The following is an 11,656-nucleotide window of genomic DNA, read 5'->3' on the forward strand; positions in this document are numbered from 1 at the left end:
ATATTATTTTTCTTTCATTCTATTTATCTGTTGTCCAACAACAATAGTTTCTCCACAGACATACAACATTGTGTCAGATTTGATGGCCTTCTAGCTTCTTATAAAATGAATATGAAATTGTGCACTGTTGAGATATATCACCTAAACTATTTCTGCACTTGCAGGAATGAACTATTTACCATATTCCATTTGCTCCTATGCAAACCTCTATTTCCTTATGACAGATGAAAATCCCAATGGAGGCAAACCATCCCAAGTGGCATCACAAGCTACAAGCTTCCTCTAGGCTGGTGAGGATTGGAAGAGGAGAAGAGATCACATAATCACACCTATCTTCTTGCTCCAAATAAAGAACTTAAAAATAAATTGACTGAGTGCTGGTAAAAGAAGAAGAAAAAGTTAACACCTTTGTTGCATGCAACTATTGCAACCTGGTCTTTGCAGATATTTTGCTTAATAAGGAAGGTGAAAAAACATTCAGCACTAAGAGCAAACAATCAATAAAGGAATTACGAAAGAAAGATTTTGTGTAAACATTTGAGTAAAGTGAAGAGAGTTTTGATTCACATTTAAAGGCAAGCCTACATAATTTGTACTGTCCTAAAACAATTTGTACTTTCCAAAGCAATACTCAAATCAAAACAGACCTATCCTTTAAAATGTGCAGTTATCTGAATTTTGCCATACACTTGCAAATACCAATGTGCAGCAGGTTCTCCAGGTGGGTAATGTGTTCAAATATATAGAGATAAAGATAAAGTGTCCATGAAAACACATGCATTAATGAAAATAACATACTAAAGTGCATTACCTTAAAAGATCCCCCCCCCCAAATGTATTTATTTGTTACATGGAAGATGGAGCAAGCTTCTTTTCTCCTGCTCTGGAAGCTATGACCCAAACCAATGGATTCAAATTATGAGAAAATAATAATCCAGGATTCCATTTCTGGAGGTGAATTCCAGGACATGTCCTGGAAAATCAGGACATTTGGCAGCCCTAGACTAGATGTCCCTCAGGTTCCTTTTCAATTCTACAAAGTATATGACTCTATGATCGCCCACAAACAAATCTGGAAAATGCTTAATGAAAACTCGACATGGTCTAACCAGCTTTCTGCAAGCTAATCAGGATAAATCCTCAATATACAGTACACTGGGCAACAATTTTTTACTTTTTGAATGTTGTCTAGATTTCTACAACTGATTTAGGGTATTTTTGCACTGCTGAATCAGGAAATGGCATCCGTTTCTCTCCATCAGGTCAGGTTTACTGTAAACTGAATGGTGGGCATTGATAAAGGTAAGTACACATAAATTGCATGTTACTTCACCATTTTTCAAACTTCAGGGCTTGAACTTCCGTTCCTTGGAACTCCTGGAATGCTCAGCGGCAGGGAGGTCTCTCTTCAGAATCCAACAGTAGTCAGCTATCATGACTGCGTCCCAGCGACCCTGATACCTGGTCTCCATCTCTTTCATGTCCTGATGGAATCTCTCCCCCTGCTCGTCACTCATTGAACCCAGGTTCTCAGGAAACCAGTCCATATGTGAAAATAGGTAGTGCATCTTGACGCTCATGTTGCAGCCCAGGTTTCTGAAAGCAGTCAGCTTGTTGTTGACAAGTTCTGCGTAGTTTCTGGCCTTATTGTTGCCAAGAAAGTTATTCACTACCAGAACAAATGCCTTCCACACTTCCAGTTCCACTTTGTTCATTGAGTTTCCGAACTCTGGATCTCTGATGAGCTGACGGATCTGAGGACTGTCAAAGATGCCAGCTTTCAACTTCTCCATGGTCAATCCTGGAAAAGCCTGGCACAAGTAAGTGAAGCAGTCACCATCCTTGTCCAGAGCCTTGGTGAACTGCTTGATTAAGCCGAGCTTGATGTGCAGCGGTGGGAAGAGTATTCTGTCTCTGTCCACCAGAGGGTCGTTGATGATGTTCCTTTTTTTGCAAGGCACCAATTCCTCCCGCACAGGCCAGTCCTTCTTCGGGTAATGCTGAGCATGGTCCCTACTATCCCACATGCACAGAAAACATGGGTACTTGGTGAAGCCAGACTATTGCCCCAACAAAAAGTTCACCATCTTCAGGTCAACACAAATAAACCACTTATGCTAATCATAACCAATTTTCTCCAGCACATACTTCACCGCTTCATAGTTCTCCTTCAGTGTACTCGAGTGAGCCAGGGGTATAGAGGCAAACTGGTTGCCGTTGTGTAGCAGAACACATTTCAGTGATCACTTGCTGCTGTCAATGAACAGTCTCCAATCTTTGGGTTCGTACTGTGGCACTCCAAGCTTGAGCAGAAGCTGCACAATATCTGCACAGTACACCAAGTCCTTCACTTCCGAGAAAAGACGGAGGTACTCTTGATGCCTGTTGCGGAATAAGCTGATGCGAGCACTGTCAGAGAGGAGGTTTTTTTCCTTCAATCTGGATGCCAACAGTTCGGCAGAGTCCTTTGACAAGCTAAGGTCGCGAACTAGATCATTCAACTCCTTTTAGTATAATGGATGTGGAGCATCATCTTCAAGAACCACTTCTTCTTCTTCATGTCCTTCAACACTGGAGGCATCTTTGTCACTAATGTCAGGAAGTTCTCCGAAGATAGGCACTGGAATTTCATCACAATGAGCTACAGGACGACGTGCTGATTGAAGATCAGGATACTTCATGGGGCGGCTGCCCCATTAACTTAGTTTTGATCCCCCAACTTTATGCTTTGCCGCACCAATTTATGGAAGATTTCGAGGTTTTATGACTTCAAACTGATCCCTTTTCGACATAATCACCCAGAACTATCGGACCTGAATACTTCTTGTCATTAAAATAATCATTTCCAATCAAAACAATTATTCAACATGGTATTTTACCCCCACCAACTTCTTCTAAAATGCTCCACACAAGCGTACGTGTGAACAAAAACATAAAAAAAATGTGGCCATAGCTCAAAAACTTGACCTGATTGAGCAAAACCAATGTGATTTTTGGATTCAGTGCATCAGATTCGTCCTAAATCAACTGAAAAAACACAGACAACAAATTTGTTGTTGACCAATGTATAATCCAGAGGAGCCCCATATCTAGTCAGAAACACCCCAAAGGCAACACAGCACAGATGATATGGCAACACTCTTCTTGGGCAAGGTGTTTGAGCAAGTGGTTGTCTTAACAGTGCTAGATACTCTTGGATGAACCTGATTTTCCAGATCTATTAGGCTTGGTTTTGGCACGGAAACTCTTGCTTCCAGGAGAGAAAGTGCAACCCTGTTGATTTTCTCCTGCTTAATCCTCACTGACCTGGCCCTTATAAACATGTCTGGAAATGTGAAACAGCTACTGCCATGTCTTAATTTACAATGGCCGGAGCAGAAACATTACCTCCAAGTCTACCACTCCATTGCCTTCCCACAAGACAATAAATGTACCACTTCCTGAAAAACATCCTACCTTTTCATGATGTAAGGCTCTATGTTCTCCCTCTGATGTTACAATGTGTCAAGAGTTAATGTGAATTATAACACAAATTCACTGCACATCGAGGGGAAAGGTAGCTTCCCTTTGGTTCGACATGACAGATTTGCAGGCTTCATTAAAGAAAATAAAGTTTCTAGACCTGTTTCCAGAGGAAGCTCTGGTTCTATAAATCAGTGTATTCCTGCATTGTGTGTTTTGCTCCCAGATGGACAGGAATAACAATGCCAGCAGAACTGTATGAACTGCCTTTATTCATCTTAATGGCATATTCACTTCAAAGCCAAGTGCAAGCTACTTAAATGCTAACACAGTAAGTTTGCCTCCCACAAATTTCCCACCTCCAGATACAAAAATAAATAGGATGTATGCTGAGTGCAACTAGCTTCTAACAGGAGCAAGTCTTCATTGCACTGAAGTGTAACTTCAAAATGTAAATAAAAGGAATAGGATATATGAAACTGATAGACTAACATTGGGGTACCAGCTGCTTTTTTTATTTGAGTGTCTCCCAAACTTTAAATAACCAATTTCCATTCCCTCCCCACTGGAATCATGCATCAGGAGTACAAACAAAATGAAAGAAAATAGAAGTAAAAAAAAAGATTCATGGGCAACACAGAGATAAACACTTGCACTAGTACAAGGATTAATGCTAACACAATGGGATTTCCTCACACCCTGTGCATGAGCCCTACGCCATCCCAAAATCTGGTCTGGATAGATGGGCAGAGCCACGGAACAGGTTTAGGGGCAACCATGTGTAGGAAAGGGGGGGAGGGAATATCCTGTTGCACAAGGAAAAACCCTTAGGCTAATGGATCATTCCCCTCACTAAGTACAACTCCATATACAGGCAACTCCCCATTTACACAGGGATTACGTTCTGAGGTACTGCAAAATGGCTTGGGTTTGTCATCACTTGATGATTTGATTGTCATCATCAAGATGATGATGTGGTGTGTTTAGGTGCCATCTCTTAAAAAAGGCTTAAAAAACTGTCACGGAATTCTACTCAATATCGATCCACAGCAGATTTCAACGTATAGTTAGCAGAGTAAAAACTTAAATACATTTCAGGATTCCCCAAAAACAGACCAGAGGCAATTAATATTTCATCCAGCAAAGCTTTACTGCTACTGAAGGCAAATGAGCATAATGGTCACAAATCCAATACATTCAGCATTGGCGCTGTCCATAAGAAATCCAGTTGCAGCACACTTAACTTAAACTTACAATACCTCGTACTAAGTCTAAAACCTTAACACTAAGCATACTATGTACAGAACACCACACTAGAAGGAAAAGAGAAAGGAAAGAGAAACCCGGGCTCCTTCTGGCCTTACTTTTACAGTCAGCATGACCTTGACAGAAAGAGATAACAGAACCAGTTTAAGCCAGCTGTACTCAGCTTCTCCGAAGGAATAACCCAAACATCAGGAACCTTCTGCTTGTTTCTTTCACACAGAGAAGCTTCCAGAACCCTCTTGAATTAATTAGAATAGGAAAGATCTCTACACATCAGATCAATACTTTCTGTACTAAAAATGCAAGCTGACAAAAACTCCTCAGAGAAAAATATCAAAAAACCTCCTAAGAAAAGATCTCAAAAAAGTTGTGCAGAAACTCCAAATTACAGATAGGTAGCCGTGTTGGTCTGCCATAGTCAAAACAAAATAAAAAAATTCCTTCCAGTAGCACCTTAAAGACCAACTAAGTTAGTTCTTGGTATGAGCTTTCGTGTGCATGCACACTTCTCCAAAAACTTTGCCAAACTCCACCACAATCTCTCCCTCCAAATCTCCTTTCTCAAACTCTTAAAAAAAAAAAAACATTTCCATGTTCTTTTAGGGCCATTTTTGTCATTTTTGAAGTCATTTCCAGGTCCGTGGAGATGCCCGTGTGTGCAGTCGTGCATGCTTTGAATGTGTGTAAATGTGGAGTAAATGCTGGGACGCGGGTGGCGCTGTGGGTAAAACCTCAGCACCTAGGACTTGCCGATCGCATGGTCGGCGGTTCAAATCCCCGTGGTGGGGTGCGCTCTTGTCGTTTGGTCCCAGAGCCTGCCAATCTAGCAGTTCGAAAGCAGCCCCGGGTGCAAGTAAATAAATAGGGACCGCTTACCAGTGGGAAGGTAAACGGCGTTCCGTGTGCTGCGCTGGCTCACCAGATGCAGCTTGTCATGCTGGCCACGTGAGCCGGAAGTGTCTGCAGACAGCGCTGGCTCCCAGCCTATAGAGTGAGATGAGTGCACAACCCTAGAGTCTGGCAAGACTGGCCCGTACGGGCAGGGGTACCTTTACCTTTACCTTAAATGTGGAGTTGCCTTCATCTACTATTCCACTGCCCTAGACATTAGTGCAGGCTGCCTCAGAGAATCCCAATTTATATTTGCCTCTTCTCTTAGGCCCTGGGCCTGTAGCATCATTTCCATGGGATGTTTTTGAGGTAATGAAAAACAGGGAAACATACTGGGCTGAGGTTTTGGTATGATCTGAGCATGCTCGACAACTGGGGTGAAATACAATACAGAGGTTAAACTTAATCCTGCAATAAAAATCTAACAGACCACAAGGAATTTCCTTTGTTTACAGACTGCTAGTATGCATGCTCTCACTGTTTGCAATTCGGACCAATTATAGGGAGACAGCATGTGCATATCAATGAGCTTTTTAAAAGAGAGAGAAACAAAAAGATATGATTGGGTAACTGAATTTGCAATTTCTGTAATGAATATCAAAACTGTTGGATCTTTTGTTCATGGTCCAGTCTTTGCAGAGCAATCCCACTGGCTCAAAACGTCTGTGCTGAAATAAACTTGCACTCCTTTTTCACAACTCATGTGATGTCTGGTCTACTCGTGAGAAAGGGAGCAGGTTTTCCTGCAACATTTTGTCACAAGTTAGAAGTGAATGCTGCTGGGCTGCAGAGGGCAACATTCCATTCGAAGCAGCAGCAAAGTCCCCTACATGGAGCTCTGAGAATCACAAAAGTCACCATGCCTTCTGCCATTGCCAGGGAATGAACGGTCTCATGAAAGTGGAGGGAGACATCATCACGGCCAGGCCAGCCTTAGTCTGATACTCCAGCAAGTCCACTTGCAAATCCATCCATTGTATGCCAAGCTCTTAGCACCACCACTCACCAAATAAACAGCTGGAAAGTGCTTTATGAAGATGCGGGTGGCACTGTGGGTTAAACCACAGAGCCTAGGACTTGCCGATCAGAAGGTCGGCGGTTTGAATCCCCACGACGGAGTGAGCTCCCATTGCTCAGTCCCTGCTCTTGCCAACCTAGCAGTTCAAAAGCACGTCATAGTGCAAGTAGATAAATAGGTACCGCTGCGGCGGGAAGGTAAACAGCATTTCCGTGTGCTGCTCTGGTTTGCCAGAAGCAGCTTAGTCATGCTGGCCACATGACCCGGAAGCTGTACGCCGGCTCCCTCGGCCAATAAAGCGAGATGAGCGCCACAACCCCAGAGTCAGCCACGACTGGACCTAATGGTCAGGGGTCCCTTTACCCTTTATCCTATCCTGCAATACAACCTTTGGCAACCTGGTGCCCTCCATACGTCATGGACTACAACTCCCATCATCCCCAGTCAACACAGCTTACTGGGGTTGACAGGAATTGTACTTTGTGAGGGCACCAGGTTAACAAAGGCAACTATACTATATCAACACATGCAAATCCACAGCAGTCACACAGTTTATAAAAAAAATTGTGACTGCCGTCGATCAGCCCAGTTATTTTTTTCCCAATATTGCAAAGGCAATATGAAATTAATGTTGCTGGATGCAGAAATAAGAATAATTACTTTTAATCAGGCTACACTGTTTGACATTTCAAGTTAGTATGTCAAGTCACTTGAAATGGCTTCCAAAATTGATCACACTATTAGTAGGTAGATTAATTTCTGGGAGACCAGGGTAAGTCTGATACTAAAGTCTGTTGTTTAGTTTTACAGACATAAAGACTCTTCACCTTATATATTCCATAGATCCACAGAGGGCAACTGGCAACCCAGTCAGCCAAATTCAGCCCCAAGGCCTAGTATTTTGCCCCGGTGACTATTCAATAAACTTCCTGTTTTTATCGTCTGCCTTAAACAAGATAGATTGAGATTGTATGTATGGGGGAAGGGTGTCAAGTACTTGAGATGCCGCAACGCACAGGTTGTGGGGGTTGGCGATTCATGAATTGTGTATGTCTGGCCTACAGTGATATGGCTAGATCAAGTGGATAGCTCAACGTCTTCGATTTGCACTTGCTCGACCTCTCTGGATGATTACACAGAAATAGCTGAAGGAAAGAAAAGGAACACTGAAAGCTGAAAATGTGAGAACCCTGAGCCTGCACTATCAAGCATTGGGCGGATATGCAAGCCTTTTGTGCAGTTTGTACTCAAAACCCATCTATTAATGGAAGGGATGTATGAAAGATCCAATTCCAAAATGTTATTACTACTACATACTCCCAGACATTTCTCCAATGAAATTAAGGACATCTTCCAACATTTCTCCAATGTCAATGGGGACATCCTACCATACCCTCCAACATTTCTTCAATGAAAATAGGAACGTCCTAAGGAAAAGCAGGACATTCTGGGATCAATGACGGCTTCTCTAATTCAGAACAGCCCTGGAAAATAGGGGCACTTGGAAGGTCTGCTACTATTGTATAGAGGCATGGATATCGGTACTCATGTTCTTTGTTGCAGGCTGTCTCCTGCTTCCTTGCAGCTACTGAGTGCAGGGCACATACTCTTGCTACCCTGAAAAGATCAACTTAGCCCAGTGTGGCTAGATGTTCTTCAGCCATGCAGGACTGCAGCTTGGCTTGGACCAATGTAATGGAAACTTTCCTAGCACTGAATCAGCTCTGTGAGATTCCATCTCAGGCTTGGTCACTTGATTCATCCTTATGCTCTGTATGAGAGGGCAGAGCTACTCATCATGGCCTGGGGAACAATAGAGGCATGGGGTGCAAAAGGGGAGCAACACCTGACTTTTTGTTGATCTGTTGACCAACTTCTTCTCTCCAGTGGCAAGCAAAAGCCCAAAGATCTGAGACAGACAGACAGATAGAAATAAAGAATATACTGGTCACTGTCAAAATACCGTATTTTTTTCGCTCTATAGGGCGCACTTTTCCCCCTCCAAAAATTAAGGGGAAATGTGTGTGCATCCTATGGAGTGAATGCAGGCTCCTTGGCTTCAGTGATAGCAACGCGAAGCCTCTGAAGCGCAGAGGGAGCACTCCCTCCGCGCTCCGGAGGCTTTGCGTTGCTTTTGCTGAAGCCTGGAGAGCAAGTTCCAGGCTTCAGGGAAAGCAGCCTGAAGCCTTCAGAGTGCAGTGTGAGTTCCTGCTGCACTCCGGAGGCTTCAGGTTCCTTTTGCTGAAGCCGGGAGAGCAAGACTCTCCCGGCTTCAGCAGAGAGGGAGAGCTGCACAGCGCTCCTTAAGCCAAGCGGGAGGAGAAATGGAAGGGGCTCCGTTTCTCCTGCCGCTTCGCTGAAGGGGCACTGAGCAGAGAGGGGGAGATTTTTTTTTCTTGTTCTCCCCCTCTAAAACAAGGTGCGTCCTATAGAGCGAAAAATATGGTAGTCATCTAAGCAGTTTGCAAGTATAAAAAAATCCAGGGTGTGGGTTTTTTCTGCCAGAACTCACTAGAACTCAGTTCTGGCACCTCTTAGGTGGACACCATTGTCATTCTAAGAGAATGAGGAGGCATTCATGGTGAGTTCCAGCACCTCTTTTTCTAGAAAAATAGCACTGATAAAAACAACTGTGCAAACATCAAAATGCAAATATCCATAATTAAAATGTGCACTAAAACAATCCAATTAATACATTAAAAAATAAACAAGAAGGCTCAAGTTGAGAGGTGGAGGAAATGCCTATGGAAATAGGTGCATCTCCAAAACCAGATGGAATGGCAATGCAGATGGGTCGTGCCTTTTTTCCCCAGCAGAGAATACGTTTCATAATACTGGTTACACCCGTGCCAAAGTCTGCTTCCATATCATCACAAGAGGATAATCACTTAGTGGTAGCAAGATTAACTGGACTCCATTTGTGGGTCTTAATGCCCTTACCAGGCAACGAAGAAGGAAATCTAAAGCAGAAACTGCACTGCTAAATGGTGAGTCAATGGTCAGTGCTCCCTGCATTCTCCTTAGCACAGAGGGTCCCAGAAAGCCATGTTCTTGGCCCACAAATGGAAAGAAGATCCCTACCAGAGAAGATCCCTACCAGAGAAGTCCCTACCAGAGAAGAATGGCAGATCAAATTGGTGGATTATGCCGAAATGGCAAAAATGACCGTAAGAATCAGAAATCAGGAATACCAACATTTTAACAAGGAATGGGGACAATTGATAACTTATCTTAAAAACCATTGCAAACAGTTAAACCTGTTAGTAGGTTTGGAAGAACACTTCTAGTTTTGTGGTAAATTATGGACATAATGGAGATGTAAAAGATTTGGATTATCATAAAAGATGCAGGAGGAAATGATTAGCAATAGGACCCACAAAGGGGAGGAGAGAAGTTCAGGAGATTCTCTGGAATCTATGTTGTATGTTGGATATGTGAGTGTAAAATTTTAATCTGAAAACCAAATAAATAAATTTATATAAAAAGCAACAATAGAAAGCCGACCTCGGAACTACCCCAAGACTCCAGTCTTGAATGTGAGTCACAGTCACCCTATGGTAACTCACCAGCTTGTTAAAGCCATCGTTGCACATGTTCCCCTGAAGTTGTAGCATTTGTTCTTTCCATTTACAACAGAACATTTCATTCAAATGGTGTTTCGTTTCCTTACTGAAGTGGCATGAGAGCTAACCACCGTAATTTAAAACTATTATTAGAAAGCTTAAGTTCCAAGTTAATAAAAGCCTTTATATAAAGTTAATAATGGGTTTCAGGCCTATAAACCTTAGAGGGTAACATTAAAATTAGCTGGCAAGGGAAACTTGGTAGATGGAAGTGTAAATACTGGCTGTGAATAAAGGTGCTAATTCTTCTACCTACTCTATTGTTCCCCACCATTTTCTTCCCATACCACTGACATTATCTTGGTATCGGCACTGAGCAAGCAGAATAGAGAGTAGCTTTATTCATGGCTGTATACAGCTAGGGGCAGGAGAGACATTCAGATCAGTTCAGATTTAAATGCAAACTTTCTTCCCAAGACGATACATAAACTGAAATGAGCCTTCAGAGAATTTGCACTCCTCTGAATTTTGTGGTGCAGGTCTCCAATGGAAAAATGTGGGAAAGGTTGCATGAGAATACATATATACATGAAAGCAACATACACAAATGTATTATATGGGGAGGGGAGTGCATTGCAAAAATGTGCATGTTAGGCAAAATGTTAGGCTTAAAAGCTAATGCACAGTCATGAAGATTTTTGCAAACTGATGCAGAAATGCAGTGAAAGGAATGTAAGATTTGAAAAATGAGAAACTGAAAGGAACAGCTCTATCCATCCCTTTCTACAGCCTACCTCTCACACCTTTGCACTTGCTGAATCTCCACAGATATTACTGTACCACTTTTGATGGGGCCCAAGGTCTTAGGTCACTTCAACAGCACACGTGGCAAGTTAATAATTAAATTAGAGGCTGAGCTGAAGATGGGGAGAACTGCTTCAATTCTCTAGTCAGGGAGAAATCACAAACTGGTTAAACTAGTGATGACAACCCATCTATTGCAGAAGTGGATGACCTGTTAGGAAGGCCACTCCCTGCAGACTGATGGATCCATGCTGGTTTCCTTGGTGATAGGGTGGCTCAGACAGATGACATAACTGTTGCCAAGCACCATCTCATAATTGCTGTCAAGTGGTAGAGCTCAACTGACCAAACCAGGTGAGGGTAGATGATAATAATAATAATAATAATAATAATAATAATAATAATAATAATTTATTTGTACCCCACCCATCTGGCTGGGTTTCCCCAGCCACTCTGGGCGGCTTCCAACAAAGATTAAAAATACATTAAAATGTCATACATTTAAAACTTCCGTGAACAGGGCTGCCTTCAGTTGTCTTCTAAATGTCAGGTAGTTGTTTATCTGATGGGAGGGCATTCCACAGGGTGGGTGCCACTACCGAGGAGGCCCTGTAACTTTGGTTTTTGCAGTGAGGGAACCGCCAGAAGGCCC

At 42.7% G+C, this 11,656-nt stretch overlaps 1 protein-coding gene and 1 long non-coding RNA gene across 2 annotated transcripts in view; both read right to left on the reverse strand.

Annotated features, from left to right (window-relative positions):
* Positions 1-2,366, reverse strand: part of LOC307223635 (uncharacterized protein) — a 688,399-nt gene extending 686,033 nt beyond the window's left edge. The window contains exon 1 of the mRNA XM_079989872.1: positions 1,329-2,366. Coding sequence (XP_079845998.1) covers positions 1,347-2,027 — 681 coding nt within the window. The 5' untranslated portion in view covers positions 2,028-2,366 and the 3' untranslated portion in view covers positions 1,329-1,346. The remainder of the gene's footprint in view (positions 1-1,328) is intronic.
* The window catches only part of LOC307223674, a 54,911-nt gene extending 43,685 nt beyond the window's left edge, over positions 1-11,226 (reverse strand). Inside the window, exon 1 of the long non-coding RNA XR_013842184.1 lies at positions 10,995-11,226. This is a non-coding gene — a long non-coding RNA (uncharacterized lncRNA). The remainder of the gene's footprint in view (positions 1-10,994) is intronic.
* Positions 11,227-11,656: the final 430 nt, after the last annotated feature.

Source organism: Podarcis cretensis, assembly GCF_951804945.1.
Source record: "Podarcis cretensis genome assembly, chromosome: 9".
NCBI classification, from domain to species: domain Eukaryota; kingdom Metazoa; phylum Chordata; class Lepidosauria; order Squamata; family Lacertidae; genus Podarcis; species Podarcis cretensis.